We start from the raw sequence: 16,776 nt of genomic DNA, 5'->3' as shown, positions 1-16,776 counted from the left end.
GAGAGAGAGAGAGAGAGAGTGTGTGTGTGTGTGTGTGTGTGTGTGTGTGTGTGTGTGTGTGTATGTGTGTGTGTGTGCGTGTCTGTAAGCTAAACAATCATTGTGTGCTGTTCACATAAAAAAACACGTGTATGGGTATCATACTCCCAACAAACACCCAAACATCCAACCGTACATTAACATCAACCTGCAAATTGAATCACGACAGATTCAGGCACTTCTAAGAACACAACTTAAACGCACCTTAGATCACAGGTTCTTTCGTGACAACTGCTACTGATAAGACTTAAGATAACCGCAATTGTCCACGGAAAAACACAACAATGGCGAAAATGGTTGTTTTGATTACCCTGTTATTTTCTTCGCTTGTTCGTGGACAAAATCTTGTCTTAAATGGTGACATGGAGTCCTTGACCAACTGGGATTGCTGGGGCTTCCATTGTGAACTGACCACTGACCATCATAGTGGACATCATGGCATTAAAGCTACAGGAAGGTTAGTGTACAAGAAAGACACATTATATCTGGTGGTCTCTGTCCTCTTTAAAGGCCAAGGTAAAAGCGTCAGTTCGTCACGCCGAAGACCTGGGTTCGATTCCCCACATGGATACAATGTGTGAAGCCTATTTCTGGTGTCCCCCGCCTTGATATTGCTGGAATATTGCTAAATGCGGCGTAAAACCAAACTCACTCACTCACTATGTGTAAATAGGATATTCTTTGGAACTAAATTGATCAAGTTTGATTTAGCAGGCATAAAAGTGACTTTTGAATTATTTGATTAAATTTGTTCGAACTAGAAACCCTTTAGTATCGCGATAATTGTCAACTTATGTGGTTATGTTCTTGTTTGTTTAGCATAACACATTCTGCAATTTGTATTTCAAACAAAGTTTATTCGATTCCCCACGTGACTACCTTGTCCAATTTTGCTTTCATCTTGCTGAAGCTATATAACACTTTGCTATGATAGTTTTGCTTTGACTGTTTCTCGGACTAGGCATGGCATAAAGAGTCTTCGAACTATCCGACGTTAGGATACCTACAAGTTCGTAATATAGTGAACCTAGCCTTTTGATTTCTATCACTTGCAAGCTTTCATCAAGTTCTGAAGTATGGCTAACATGAGTGTAAAGGGAAAAGAGTTGATTGTTGCAACTTCAAGAAAACTTAATGATGAGCAAGCAATTATGACCCAGATGGTGTTGTGTAGTATACGTGTACACATTTCCTGAACTTGGGTAAGGGCTTGGCAATGTTCAACATTTCAGAAACACGCTGTCTGAAACATCTTTTATCTCAGTCTTTTATAGGTCATTTGAATGTTTCATTTCTTGATGGTGTTATTAATGAAAATTAGAATAGAATATGCATAAGAACAGGTAATGTTATGAACAATGTCATTAAAATCAGATCTTAGTTCTCGCTACCGCGAAACAAAGATATGAGGACATCCCATAACGGGTCACGTCAGACCAACCTTTCGCGAACTTTGACCGACCAATTGATTGACTGACAAGAAGTCCACATTAGCCAATCAGAAGGCAGATTTCTTGTGCTTTACGGCACTAATTTCAAATTGGCGACTACGTTTCGAAACATTTTTTGACAAATTCTCGATTTAAAATTTGAAACCTGAACAAAAGAACATTCTAGAATGGCAAATAGATGGTCTAGATTGTATGGATTCAGTCGTTAAGCCCGTAACTATCGTTCGGAATACACCGTGTTAAACTTGTCAAGGTTGCATGATTAGAAATCACATTCCGACTGTCACTTTCATGATCTGGTAAACGACGCTCTGATTAGTGGGATGAAAGGTCGTTCTGACGTGACCCCTAATGGGATGTCCTCAGATCTTTGTTTAGCCGTATCGAGAACGAAGATCTGATTTTAATGAACTTGTTTTATGATAAGCCTCGTTTATATGGTTGCATGTGATACCTTTCCCAACACTTTTTCAGGGTTTCTACTTTTTTTAAATGAGTAGATGTAGTGGAGCATACTTTGTCCTTATCGTAGCTTGACCCTTTCAGGACGATGTACTACATGGGTCCCTCGCAGATACTGACCGGCGTCCACCCTGCTGGTCGGTACTGGGTGGAGGGGTACGTAAAACTCCTCAACGACGAGCAGGGCAAGATCGGGCAGAAGGTGGACCTGGAGCTGGCTGTAAACTTCACGGGTGTGTGGCATCGTAGACGGGTGTACTCTTATAGCCTGTATCGTATGTGTGGTAATTAGGTGTATGGACAATGAACGTTGTCCCAAATCACCGAAAAGAGTGAATGTCGTCTGTTTTCAGGTAGCAGAATGATTAACTAGATTCAACTCTGTGAACACTATATCACTATATATAGAAGTGGTCCAAGGTCAGTCGAAGCACGGTCTTGACCTCCCTTAGGTGTCTCTATGAACACTTATATATGAACTTCCTAAGTTTCCCAGGTTATTTCAATATAACCCCGACTTGGTGCTGAGCCGGCTGCTAGATTTCCTTTAAATTTGGTGGATGACAAAGCACGACCTGTGAGATCCTCAGTAGATGCACGACCTAAGTTGCAGAGGAGCCCCGTACTAGAAGCACGACCTAGGTTCCAGAGGAGCCCCTTACTAGAAGCACGACCTAGGTTTCAGAGGAACTCCTTACTAGAAGCACGACCTAGGTTTCCGAGGAGCTCCTTACTAGAAACACGATCTAGGTTTCCGAGGAGCTCCCTACTAGAAGCACGACCTAGGTTTCCGATGAGCTCCTCACAAGGTGTACGACCTAGGTTTCCGGGGAGCCACTTACTAGAAGCACGACCTAGGTTCCAGAGAAGCTCCTTACTAGAAGCACGACCTAGGTTTCCGGGGAGCTCCTTACTAGAAGCACGACCAAGGTTTCAGAGGAGCTTCTAACTAGAAGTACGACCTCGGTTTCAGAGGAGCCCCTTACTAGAAGCATGACCTAGGTTTTTCGGGGAGCTCCTTACTAGAAGTATGACCTAGGTTTCAGAGGAGCCCCTAACTAGAAGCACGACCTAGGTTTCCGATGAGCTCCTGACAAGGTGTACGACCTAGGTTTCCTGGGAGCTCCTTACTAGAAGCACGACCTAGGTTCCAGAGGAGCCCCTTACTAGAAGCACGACCTAGGTTTCCGAGGAGCTCCTTACTAAAAGTATGACCTAGGTTTCAGAGGAGCCCCTTACTAGAAGCACGACCTAGGTTTCCGATGAGTTCCTGACAAGGTGTACGACCTAGGTTTCCGGGGAGCTCCTTACTAGAAGCACGACCTAGGTTTCCGAGGAGCTCCTTACTAAAAGTATGACCTAGGTTTCAGAGGAGCTCCTTACTAAAAGTATGACCTAGGTTTCCGATGAGTTCCTGACAAGGTGTACGACCTAGGTTTCCGGGGAGCTCCTTACTAGAAGCACGACCTAGGTTCCAGAGGAGCCCCTTACTTGAAGCACGACCTAGGTTTCCGGGGAGCTCCTTACTAGAAGCACGACCTAGGTTTCCGAGGAGCTCCCTACTAGAAGCATGACCTAGGTTTCAGAGGAGCTCCTTACTAGAAGCACGACCTAGGTTTCAGAGGAGCTCCTTACTAGAAGCACGACCTAGGTTTCCGGGGAGCTCCTTACTAGAAGCACGATCTAGGTTTCAGAGGAGCTTCTAACGAGACACACGAGCTAGGTTTCAGAGGAGCTCCTTACTAGAAGTATGACCTAGGTTTCAGAGGAGCTCCTTACAAGAAGTACGACCTTGGTTTCAGAGGAGCTTCTAACGAGAAACACGAGCTAGGTTTCAGAGGAGCTCCTTACTATAAGTAAGACCTAGGTTTCAGAGGAGCTCCTTACTAGAAGTACGACCTTGGTTTCAGAGGAGCTTCTAACAAGAAACACGAGCTAGGTTTCAGAGGAGCTCCTTACTAGAAGCATGACCTAGGTTTCAGAGGAGTTTCTAACTAGAAGTACGACCTAGGTTTCAGAGGAGCGCCTTACTAGAAGCATGACCTAGGTTTCAGAGGAGTTTCTAACTAGAAGTACGACCTAGGTTTCAGAGGAGCTCCTTACTAGAAGCACGACCTAGGTTTCAGAGGAGTTTCTAACTAGAAGTACGACCTAGGTTTCAGAGGAGCACCTTACTAGAAGCACGACCTAGGTTTATAAGGCGATTCCGAGTAGTCCTTCAGTTCGACCAAGATGCAAGATTCACCTTCCCACATGTATAATTTATATATTACTGTTAGACACGTGGGAACAACGGTTTGACATTGGGGTTGTTTTCCGTCTGTCAATGAACCGTTTGTTGACAGCTAAAACGTGACTGTATTTAGCTTATAAATCAATTTGCAGGCTTGATATTTATAGGCTGTGGGAACTTCTGTACAGATACTAATTTATGTTTTAGATGGCACCATCAGCTACATCCCTGTTGCATCTCAACCTCTGGTCAGGGCCAGTGATGGCTGGGTACAAATAATCGGAGACTTCAGTGCGCCTTCTAAAGGTACAGTATGGCGTACATATACATTTATGAACCCTGGGGTCTAGCTTCTTAAAGATTCCTGGGCCTCCCTTTCAAGAAAACACACTGTATTTCGGCCAATCAGATCAGTTATCCCGTAAACTTTGTTGTCTGCTTCAGCCATAAAGAACACTCGGATCTACTTCCAAGGAGCGTCGGCAGGTGTCAGTTTCATCGTTGATGACATGTCAATCACGCCTATTGTAGCCAATCAGTACTGGAGGGCGGAGTCAGACAGTGTGATAGAAAGGCTCCGAAAAAGTGATATCAAGTTTGAGTACGTGATTTTAAGAGTGCTTCCGCTTTGCTTTGAATAGCTTTGTTGGTGCTAACACAGTTTGTAAGTCATTTTAGGCTTATTATTTGCACATTTATCAATGATGATAAAATACCAACGATAAATATATACATTTATTTTTTATTTATGTTTTAGATTTACCTTGGAAAATGGAATCAGTTCCAACCAAGTTGAAATAGATGTAAGTTGACGGACATCTGTCCTTGTGCTCGCAACGCTATACCATGCGCAGGGGCATTATAAGAGATAAAACTAAGGAACATTCCCATCTCTTTTTCAATTTTCAAGTATTTTTTTTTAACACAAATATTACGCTCCAAACAATGTTAAAACAATATATTCGAGAAGTTCACTTCAAAATGCCATTTTAATGATTTGGTTTTAGGGCGATTAACCTGTTTAACGTAATATTGACGTAGCCAAACTGACGTAAGAAACCGCAACGGATATAAGTTATACACAAAAATTAATTCTTAAAACCACAAAAAGAGCTATCAAGTGTTTATTCTCCAATTAAATAAGGTGACCCGACAAACAGAAAAATGTGTCTCTTGACGTCAGGAATTCTATACATAACTTATATTCACATCGCAACGTAACAGAAGAGTCGTACCTACACTTAATATTGAGAAGGACTTGGTGGATCAGAGATACGTCAGCAGGCAGTACAATGAAAACCATGGCGACCAGACCGGAAGTATATTGGTCAGTAGAATGGTAATGATAGTTGTATGTTCCCAGATTATTCAGACAAAGAAGTCGTTCCCGTTCGGTACCGCGGTCTCAGCTGACGATTACGTTCACGGGGACAGCCGTTACCAGGACTTTATCAACAAACACTTCAACTGGGCAGTGAGTGAAGCGTCACTCAAGTGGGATATTATGGAACCTGCCAAGGTAGGGGGCAGAATACACCAGTGGTGGTGGTAGTAGTAGTAGTAGTAGTAGTAGTAGTATCAGCAAAGTGTAATATCATCAGGATTGGGAAAAATTAAAAATAATAATAATAATAATAATCATCATCATAATCATAATTATAATAATAATGGCAGAAGTAGTTCGAATATTAGTAGTATAGTATTAATAGTAGTAGTGGTGATGGGAGTAGTAGTAGTAGTAGTAGTTGTAGCAGTAGTAGTACATGTATACAAGTATGTATCTTCATGCTACTACAGGTATACATATTATTATATTATATTTCCCCTCAATCACCTGCTCCTCCTAAAGCGATAACGTTGAACTAGAATATTTGATATTACGTATGGTATAACTGACCTGATCTATAGACGATTGACTAAACTTATTTCCAGGGACAAATCAACTACAAACGTGCTTTCGACATGATATACAAGTTACTTCAGAACGGGTATGAACCACAGCTACACAGAACATCATTGGGTTTTTTTCTGCTGTAGTCCACTATAATCTTGTCACACAGCAACACGAGTATTCAGCAGGTATGAAGTGGCGTTGGGATGTCGTAGCCAGACATGGGAAAGCGTGGTTTTAATTTTAAAGATGAAATACGAAAGGAAGAGAAAGGAGTTTTGTAATGAAACATGTGTATTAAAAGTGTGGAACCATTCCCATACCAAGTATGTCTACAAGCAGACAGTGTAGAGTGTCTTTATTGGTCTTTATGTCCAATAGGGGCGGTCGGGTAGCCTAGTGGTTAAAGCGTTGGCTCATAACGCCGAAGATCCGGGTTCGATTCCCGACATGGGTACAATGTGTGAAGCCCATATCTCGTGTCCCCCGCCGTGATATTGCTGGAATATTGCTAAAAGCAGCGTAAAACCAAACTCACTCACTTTATGTCCAATAGCCCAGTATCCCAGTTCATTATCAGACACAAAGTATGTAACGCATCAATCAATCTTTCAGCAAGAAGATTCGCGCCCATAACGTTGTATGGTCTGAGCCCAAGTATGTGCCCCAGTGGGTCCGGCCCCTGACTGGCAGCACGCTCAAGAACACCGTCCAGCAACGCATTCAGGACATCGTGGGCAGGACGAAGAATCTGTAAGCTGGACAGTTGTTCAAAGAAATTCGTTAATTTTAACAAACAAATACAGAAAGTATGTACAGAGACCATAAAATAGATATTGTATGGCCTGTGGTATATACTTTCCTATGATGTACTTGAAGGGACAGAGTTGCGTCCCTTTGCGTCCAAGTTTACACTTGTTGGTTCAGATCTATAAACCTTGAGCTTATTTCGTTTTCCAATTTCAGAGTTGAACACTGGGATGTTGACAATGAGAACCTCCACGGCTTCTGGTTCCAGGACACTCTTCACGACCGAGACTACAACCTGGACATATTCCGTATCGCCCATCAAGCAGGTCCTAATGTCAAACTCTTCCTCAATGACTACGACGTGGTGGCTCTGGGATCCTTAACAACGGTATTAACTCAGAACTGTCCTCTCTTATCACACGGGATCTTCGCTCGGGTGAAGCTTTGGGTAGCCTTGTGATTGAAGCGTACACTTGCCACGCTTTAGACCCGGGCTCGACTCCCCACACGGGATCAAAGTGTGAAGCCCATTCTTGGTGTCACACACTTTGATGTAAACTGCTGGGCAAAAGAAAGTATAAACCCATATTTGATACTGGAAATGGTATTCGACGGTTATGTATCATAGTTGTGTGTTGGTCCTTATAAGGTATCGTGTAAGAGCTATTGGTTCGAGACTATCTCGTGCAGACTCAGGGGTTTGAGAGTATCGCTGTCTCTACTCATTATGTCGGAAAGCGCACGTTAAATCACCAACAGTGAGTAAGTACTATATATACAGGTCAGCCAAAATTGCTGAGGCAGAAGGCGACCTCTTGAACACTTAAAGCAACAACCTACTATATATAGAGGGGCGGTGGGGTAGCCCAGTGGTTAAAACGTTCGCTCGTCACGCCTAAGGCCCGGTTTCGATTTCCAACATGGGTACAATGTGTGAAGCCCATTTTTGATGTTCACCGCCGTGATATTGCACGAATATTAATAAAAGCGGCGTAAAACCATACTCAATCAATCAATTTACTATAGAGACGCATGCCTGATTACGTCACTCGGGGGCCATGTTTAAAGTGTGTGAACACTGGCTCGACCATGTATGTGTGAAATCTGGGGGAATAAACTTAATGTTTCTTCAAGACATGTTTCTGTTCCTTATGAAGAGTTGAGACACTACAGTCCTTAAGTTTACAGTATTTCAGCCTAGTAACGTTTTGATAAATAGTGATCGTAATTATTTGGTCAATTTTTCAAGTGTATACTTTCGTTTGCCCAACACTTCAGTTAACTTATTATTTAGCATACATGTATATACGCCGGCATGACATACAGTCGGATTGTACTGTGGTTTGCAGGCTTACCGAGACCAGGCTGTTAGGTTTAAGAATGCCAATGTGGGACTGCACGGTGTCGGTGTACAGTGTCACTTCACAGCCAACACCGCACCAGACCCTACACTTATAAAGGTGGGTACTCGGTAAAGGTGTATGTGTGAATGTCTGTCTCCAGTCCGTACGTTAGACTGCCCACCAGCTCTCGCCAGTGTCCTGTCACTTCGGCTGTGCATGTCTTTGTATGTCTCTGTATTTTCATTGTATACCTATTAAGTGTGTCCATCTTTGTGTATGTCCATCTTTGTGTATGTCTCCATGTTTTCTGCCTGACCTTTCCGGGTGTCCTACGGGTTTTGAGCTTTTACGACTGTTGGTAACTCTTTAGCCCCCCCCCCCCCCTTTAACACACATCCCTACCCTACCCTAAATTATCATTATCTATCCACGCTGCTAATCTATCTTGTGAACTTTTACAGAGTTGCGGCCCTTTGTCTTTTTCACGAAAGTGGTAAACATCCATGTCATGATAGTCAATAACATTTATTTTTAGACAACCTTTTGGTCAATTGAAACTTTTCTTTACTCGACCGACAAGAATAATTCAATCTTCCCATCGTCATTTCTTCAGTACTGATCACAGACTGATAGTAGAACCCCAGTAGCTACTCAACTCTTCCAGAAACATCTTGACATCATATCTGAAGCTGGCCTGCCAATCTGGGTGACAGAGTTCGACGTCATGGCAAGCGACGAGCATACCCGGGCAGACTGGTACGAGACCGCTCTGAGGGCGTTTTATGGCCACCCAGCTGTTGAGGGCATCATGCTGTGGGGATTCTGGAGCAAGAGACACTGGAGAGGGGAACCGGCAGCCCTGGTGTCTGGAGACTCCTTCACAGTAAGAACTGATGCATCCTTCTGATCTCCTGTACTCTCTCCTCTGACATAATTCTTCTTCTCTCTTGCACTCTGTAGTCATTTAGCTCTCTTTAAGTCTCTACCCCTTACTAGTCGTATAAGGCGCTGCGATTCGCTGTGCAGAGTTGCGTCCCTTTGGCACGCCAGAAACCCATGATTGTGGGTTCGAATCCCGGTTCGCCCCGATTATGTTTCTAGGTTTGTTAGCACCATACCCGTGCTCGTGGGTTTCACCGAAGTGGTAAACGTCTGAGACCTGCATCACACGCCGCGATATAACTGGAATACTGTTAAAAGCGGCGCTGAACCCAACTCACTCACTCACTCTTCTCTCTACTCTCTGATAATACTTATAATCTCTTGTAATCTCTACTCTGTTAAACCTTCAGCTCTCTTGTAATCTGTACTCTCTCAAATTCCTACTGCTTACTTGCACTCTGTACTCCCCCATAACCATTCTGCTCTCTTGCACCATACACTCTCTTAGAACGCTTCAGCTCTTTGACACACCGTGATCTCTCATAATCACTCTACTCACTAGATTTACTCTTAATAATGTCTTCACTAGACCTGAACTAATTATAAGCTTCATTCGTATTTATTCGACTGTCATATTTATATGTTAATATCCTGGATGTAATATCGCGATGCCGAGCATCCTGTCTGTCTATAGTGATGTGGCTTGCATTTCAGTTGAATGCAGCTGGGCAGAGGTTTCTTCACTTGACTGAGGACGAGTGGATGACCAAGGAAACACACAGACTTGACCAGTCCGGAACCTCCTTCACCACCCGCGGTTTCCATGGAGACTACGAAGCTGTGGTCAAAGTTAACGGAAAAGAAGTTACCTCCCTTAGACAGTACTTCACACTAGAGTCGTCCCCAAAAGCAGTCAGCGTGCATGTGCATCAATAGTGGACAGTGACAAGCCGTTAGTCCGGGAACCGCCTGATGACAGCTTGGAATGTTCAAAAATGTGCGACTCCGGATCAAGGAGGTTCTCTATAATTATCAACTCTGAAACCTGTTTTTTTTACCCATTTAGAAGATATAAAACTTGGATGACACTTTGTTTTTTCTTGAACATTAATACAGTCAAACACCGTTGTGTCGAACTTTCGTTTGTTTCGAAGTAAAAGCTTGGTCCCTGCGTATTCCTTCTTTATTAATCATTTTCGGTTGTGTCGGACCTCGCCTAACTCGAAATATGTTCGTAGGTCCCTTCGACTTCGACACAAACGGTGACTGTAGGTAAATAGATCCAAGCAAAGACCATACTAGATGGGTTAGTGATGCAGCCTCAAAGTCGATTCCCCTAATGGATGTATTTGATGAAGTTTGTCGATGGTGTCTAACATCGTGATGATGCTGTAATATAGTTGAAAGAGGCGTAAACAAGCTCTCTCACATATAATACATCAGAACTACATCCGCCTTGTTACCAATCGATCAAACACGCAGGCATACTTCCTACCTATTGGTCCCACCGAATTATATTTTAACAACACATGTAACAACAAGGAGATTTGCTGCGAAACTTGTCTCTCGTGAAGATTCTAAATCAGTGCCATTGATGACATGGGACAAGAGCTTGGACATGTGCTTCGTCACACATATGGAGCTGGAAGGAGTTACCTCCCTTCAATCGCCAACACCAGTGCCACACCCAGTGTATGTTAAAGGCAACGAAGAGATTTTATCATCCCAAACTGTCTCCTACGGGAGATATCGCTTGGGTTGAGATCAAGCGATATCTACACGCTGCAATGAAATTGCATCACAATGTTTTGCAGACAATTATGACGTTATTGGTTACCATGACGTCACAATCAAATGACATCACTAATGGCTTGGCTACTGAAGCTGTCAACAGTACTTTTTACACTTAAGACACTGCTACATACTGAAAAAGTTGGAAGAATGATGTTGGAAGATAAATAACATCTCACCCTCGTGTCTTTTGACAAGCCTCGGAGTTTTTCCACTTTTATCATCTCGTCCCTCTGTTCAAGATTCGATTTGGTCAAACTAAATTAAGACAAATTCCTTGAAACAATGATTGGTAATCCCCAATATTGAAGGCCGCAATAAATAATTCCACGCAATCAAAACTATGTCAAGAGCGAAGAAGGTTCTTTTACCGATGAAGAGTTGCGGTCCTCAGTTGTTCCAGGATCCGCTGATTCGAATTCTAGATTGAATCATGGTTTCACAATAGTTGTAAAAGTCTACGTCCCGCCCAATTGTGGCGTCCCTCCCACAGTAAGCTGACACGCCATGATAAAAACTAAACTGATGGGCAAAATAAATTAGACACTTGAAAATTGGATTTGACCAAAAAAGTCCCAAAACTTATCAAAACGTTACTAGGCTGAAAACAGTCGCGGAAACTCTGTAAACGTAAGGTCCAGAACAAAGCCCGTTGGTTTGGAAGATGTACGCGCATCAGTAAAAATGCGGTACCCGGTACCCGTAGAAACGGTGTTCAATACATCCTTGCCAAAATATCCCAGGTAATGAAATATCACAGTAGATATGCCACGTGTAACGGTGCAACAGAGAAAGAGGCAAAGGGTCATCCAGGATTTCTTGGCTTGACACAGCGTCGCCGTTCTTCCATTGCCAGCCCTCTCACTGGACTTAAAACTACATTATAGCTAAAATGGATAGAATTATCATAAAAACGCCCGCATGTTATCAGAAATGAGCGGGCCACTGTAACTTGATAATGCCCTCATATTACTTGACGACGGGCCATTATCACGCCCGTTGTTAGGTGACGTCATAGGATAGGGATAGGTGACGTAACGTTCAATAGTGACGTTATCTGGTTTGTTCTATGACGTTTCAATATTTGTTAAAGTGGGTCAGTGACATTCGTGTTGATTGCAGTAAATGTTTGAAAACCGATATTGTTGTTTCTTTTTATTTGATAACAAATTCCATCAATTTTAGCTATAATAACGGTAACGCTATTTTTCAGGGCATTATCATTTGCAGAAGCCCTCGGTCTTTTCAACTGCCCTCCTTCGTCGGGCAGTTAATGGAAGACCTCGGGCTTCTGCAAATGATAATGCCCTGAAAAATGGCGTTACCCTTATAATAAACGATTGAAGGATCATCTGGATCGTCAGATGAGGAGGCGTCCTCATCAGCAACAGAACTTTCAACAGCAGGAAGACCGCACAAAGGAACGAGTGGCAACGGATCCCCAGTGACGTCATCGGGCGTTTGACGACACCTCGGCGTCTGGGCGTGCATTGGTGTTCGTGGCCGTCACAATCGCTATTGAGAGTGTCTTGTGTATGTGAACCAACTGAAACAGATCATGACAATATCTGCTTCACTCTGCTCATTACTCGATACTGTGTAATTGCAACACCCACGTTCTTTGAAACGTCATTTGCGCGTCACCTGTTTTGAGATACGCATTGACACGATGCATGTAATATCGCCCATGGTGCCTGTATCAAATACACCACCATGGAATAACCATTTCTTGTTTGTTTCATGTTTTAGCCACCGTCAAACATGGGTGCAAATGTTCTTTTGCCCGACAATACTGTTCAAAGAGACGTTAGAGGGGTATCAATTTAAAGTTTATACCCTCTCATTTTATTGTGTCAGTCAACCAATAAGTGATGACTATTATTAACAGTGACACCTCCTTCGCCTGGACACCACTGATCGGCTGTGTGTCTGACGAATACTCTTTAGGAACGTCTATATAGGATTCGTTTTTCGGGAAGATTACTGATTAGGAACGTCTATATAGGATTCGTTTTTCGGGAAGATTACTGTTTAGGAATGTCTATGTAGGATTCGTTTTTCGGGAAGATTACTGTATAGGAATGTCTATATAGGATTCGTTTTTCGGGAAGATTACTGTTTAGGAATGTCTATATAGGATTCGTTTTTCGGGAAGATTAGTGTTTAGGAACGTCTGTATAGGATTCGTTTTTCGGCAAGATTACTGTTTAGGAACGTCTAAATAGGATTCGTTTTTCGGAAGGATTAGTGTTTAGGAATGTCTATACGGGATTCGTTTTTCGGAAGGATTACTGTTTAAGAACGTCTATATAGGATTCGTTTTTCGGGAAGATTACTGTTTAGGAATGTCTTTGTAGGATTCGTTTATCGGATGGATTACTGTTTAGGGATGTCTATATAGGATTCGTTTTTTTCGGGTGGATTACAGTTTAGGAATGTCTATATAGGATTCATTTTTCGGGAAGATTACTGTTTAGGAATGTCTATATAGGATTCGTTTTTCGGGTAGATTACTGTTTAGGAACGTCTATATAGGATTCGTTTTTCGAGAAGATTACTGTTTAGGAATGTCTATATAGGGTTCGTTTCTCGGAAGGATTACTGTTTAGGAACGTCTATATAGGATTCGTTTTTCGGGAAGATTACTGTTTAGGAATGTCTATGTAGGATTCGTTTATCGGATGGATTACTGTTTAGGGATGTCTATATAGGATTCGTTTTTTTCGGGTGGATTACAGTTTAGGAATGTCTATATAGGATTCATTTTTCGGGAAGATTACTGTTTAGGAATGTCTATATAGGATTCGTTTTTCGGGTAGATTACTGTTTAGGAACGTATATATAGGATTCGTTTTTCGGGAAGATTATTGTTTAGGAACGTCTATATAGGATTTGTTTTTCGGGTGGATTACTGTTTAGGAATGTCTACACAGGATTCGTTTTTCGGGAAGATTACTGTTTAGGAACGTTTTTTTATGGTTCGTTATTCAGGAAGGTTACTATTTAAGGACGTCTATATATGTTTTGTTATTCAGGAAGATTACTGTTCAAGAACGTCTGTATAAGACTCGTTATTCAGGACGATTACTGTTTAGAAACGTCTGCATAAGATTCGTTATTCGTTTCCACAATCGTTAGAATATCTGTCAAATGCAGCTTCGATGGTACGATTCCGACTGTCTCATTATCCTGCTTTTATGAATCACTTTCAATACTCAAGACTCTTTTATTCTGTAATAAAGGCCTCCAGCCCAGAGTACATGTGTATATAATCAAGTCACAACAATTTTAAGTTACAAACAACAATTACAATCATTAAGAAGAGATCTACTATAATCATCAAGAGGAGGTGAAGCATTCGTAAACTGTATATAAAGTTGTCTCCCTTTAACCCATGAGATAAACCTGCCTTGCCTGCGTGCATTTAACAATATAAAGTGCTAAAGATTCTGACAAAGAATTATCTGTCATAACTTTCTCAAATTTGTCGAGAGTACAAAGATTACTAGTAAAAATACTTGGCAAAAGCATATTTCTGAATTTGTTATACAAGTAACATGATGTAATAAAATGAACTTCATCCTCCACAATTGATACACTCAGATTATCAAAACAATATTTACATACTCTATCCTCTCTAGCAACACCTCCCCACCGCCCATTTTCAACAGCCAGTTTGTGGTTACCACATCTGAATCGACTAAGAACATTCAATAGTGATGATACCAGATGTTCGCGACAAGGTGAGCGTATACTGCGCCACCGGTCGCGTCAGTCCGCACACATTCAAAGGCAAAAACAATTTATTGCCGTAAAACACTGAGAAAGGTGAGTGTTATTTGTTAATACCGTGGTATTTGACAGGTGTGAGGTTGGATCATGTGAAATACTGTGTATACTGAAACCCCCTTTATCCGGACGATATACCGTTTACGGTAAAATCTTTTTCATTAACACATTGTCGAATTGATTGTGCGTAGTAATGCTTCTATCATTATATATAGACGAACCTACCCATAATTATATATAGACGAACCTACCCATAATTATATATGGACTGACGATCCTACCAACCACGGTATGGTTTCCGGGCGGGGTTTCAGTGAATGCCTTAAAATACGAACGGGTCACTTCTTTGCCAATCTAAAAATTGTGTTCTCGGAATTCTATTGTACCAATAAGTTTGATATTCATGGTGAATATACTTGTGTAGGAGGAAGAAAGAGAGAGACATATTCCTATTCCGATCTTGTAATCGGAAGGTATTTATATACGTTCCATTCATTGACATCCATATCTAGAACTATGTCAGTGGGGAAATGCTGAGGATCTTATTCATTCATAGTTTATTCTAGAACATCGGTTAAATGTTTAAAATAAAAAGCATCCACCTTCGAGGTATCTTAAAATATGCTACCATTTTTGGACTTTATATATATATATATATATATACTCCACGATCAAACAGCTGAGGCCAGCTGTTCTTTGATCGTGATTATAAAGGCTTGGCTGTTACGATGTACAAGAAAAACCCTTCTATTTCTGACTTAAGCTTCAGGACAAAGCCTCTTACGTTCTTATCGTCACGTTGTCATAAAATACATTTCCTCTTTAAAGAATACAGACAAATGCACTCAAGTCCACAACAGCTCAGTGGAAATCTAAGAAAAGAGGCATTATTCATTTTTAGGGCTTTTAGTTCTATTTCAACATCCCAATATGGACATGTTCTTTTTAAACTTCGTCTAAAAGAGAATATGGAACGGTCACTATATGTAACAAATAGACAAGGATAAAGGAACACTCCCTGTAGTTCCCGCACCGGCCCATCTAGTCTCACGATTTACAGAAGGATTTGTAAAAGATCAATAACTCCATAGTGACAAGCAAAGAAGACTTTACTGTGATGATCTTGCAGTTCTGAGCTTTAATAGTTTCCATTTTAAACCTTTCCTTTCATCGGCGGCGAAATGCCAAGGTTGAACGTCGCCAATATATGACTGGGGCTGTTCGCTGTGTGATGGTGTTCTGTTATAATATGGACAAAGTGGTCGAATGATAGATATTTGTATGTGGGAGTGTAGTGAGCTACGTTCGTTTGAGGCCCTGTGCTGTAGAATGCGTTTTTGAGGTCTAGGTTCATTTGGGGTCGCTTGAATGTGTGTTTGATGAAAACTTCGATTCGTTCGTCTTTGGTCCCTTGGTGTGTTCGATGAAAACTTCGATTTCGTTCGTTTGGGGTCCCTCGCTGTTGAATGTATGTTTGATGAGAGCTTCGTTCGTTTGGGGGTCAAACATTTAAGAAAGGACAATTGGTGAGAACTGCATTCGGTTGACCTCATTAGAAAATTCAAGTTTGTTGAGAGATACGTTTGGTACCCATTACTAGTTAATACGTCACTTTTTGGAACCATTTCCCTTCGGGGCCCTTCTCTTGTGGCTTGTCGAGAACTACGTTCCCTGCACGTACTAGGAACTCTCTGTAAAATGCGTGTTTATTGAGTGCCGCTTTCGTTTGGACCCAACACTATAAAGTACGTGGTTCCAATGACTACTTTAGTTTGTGGTTCCACACAATCCCGCGATGCCATGTGTGTTTGTTAAGAGCTGTGTTCGTTTGCCGTCTCTCTCTCAATTAAGGTGAAGCATTTTGAGAATTACGTTGGTTTTTAACCCCTTATTATGACATATGTGTTGTTGAGATTATGTTCGTTTCAGGTCCCATTCATGTTTATGATAGCTACGTTCGTTTGTTTTATCGCAATCTCTACTTTCTGTTTGGTGAAAGTAAGTTTAAAGAAATTGGGTCCTTATTAACCGATTCTGATGTTTGTCTGTTTGTTTGTTTGTTTGTTTGTTTGTTGTTTAACGCCGCACCAAGCAGTATTCCAGCTATATTCCAGCGGTCTGTAAATAATCGTGTCTGGATCAGAC

At 41.7% G+C, this 16,776-nt stretch overlaps 1 protein-coding gene across 2 annotated transcripts; it reads left to right on the top strand.

The window, feature by feature from the left end:
• The first annotated feature begins 284 nt into the window (after nucleotides 1–284).
• LOC124146603 (endo-1,4-beta-xylanase 1-like) lies at nucleotides 285–10,139 on the top strand. 2 transcript variants are annotated; one of them, XM_046516960.2, is made up of 12 exons: nucleotides 286–496; nucleotides 2,037–2,185; nucleotides 4,393–4,491; nucleotides 4,630–4,786; nucleotides 4,943–4,988; nucleotides 5,549–5,704; nucleotides 6,118–6,173; nucleotides 6,692–6,829; nucleotides 7,043–7,214; nucleotides 8,176–8,286; nucleotides 8,834–9,052; nucleotides 9,766–10,139. In XM_046516960.2, exons 1-12 carry the CDS (start codon nucleotides 324–326, stop codon nucleotides 9,985–9,987), a joined length of 1,698 nt encoding a protein of 565 aa, XP_046372916.2. In that variant the 5' UTR covers nucleotides 286–323; the 3' UTR covers nucleotides 9,988–10,139. The 2 variants fall into 2 exon arrangements, with proteins under 2 accessions (XP_046372917.2, XP_046372916.2); XM_046516961.2 differs by lacking the exon at nucleotides 9,766–10,139 and having other exon boundaries at nucleotides 285–496; nucleotides 8,783–8,918.
• Nucleotides 10,140–16,776: the final 6,637 nt, after the last annotated feature.

The sequence above is a fragment of the Haliotis rufescens genome, unplaced genomic scaffold, assembly GCF_023055435.1.
Source record: "Haliotis rufescens isolate VD_foot unplaced genomic scaffold, xgHalRufe1.0.p SCAF_3, whole genome shotgun sequence".
In the NCBI taxonomy this organism is placed as follows: domain Eukaryota; kingdom Metazoa; phylum Mollusca; class Gastropoda; order Lepetellida; family Haliotidae; genus Haliotis; species Haliotis rufescens.
Note: the sequence above shows the minus strand (reverse complement) of the source record. Positions and strands in the feature narration are given on the sequence as shown.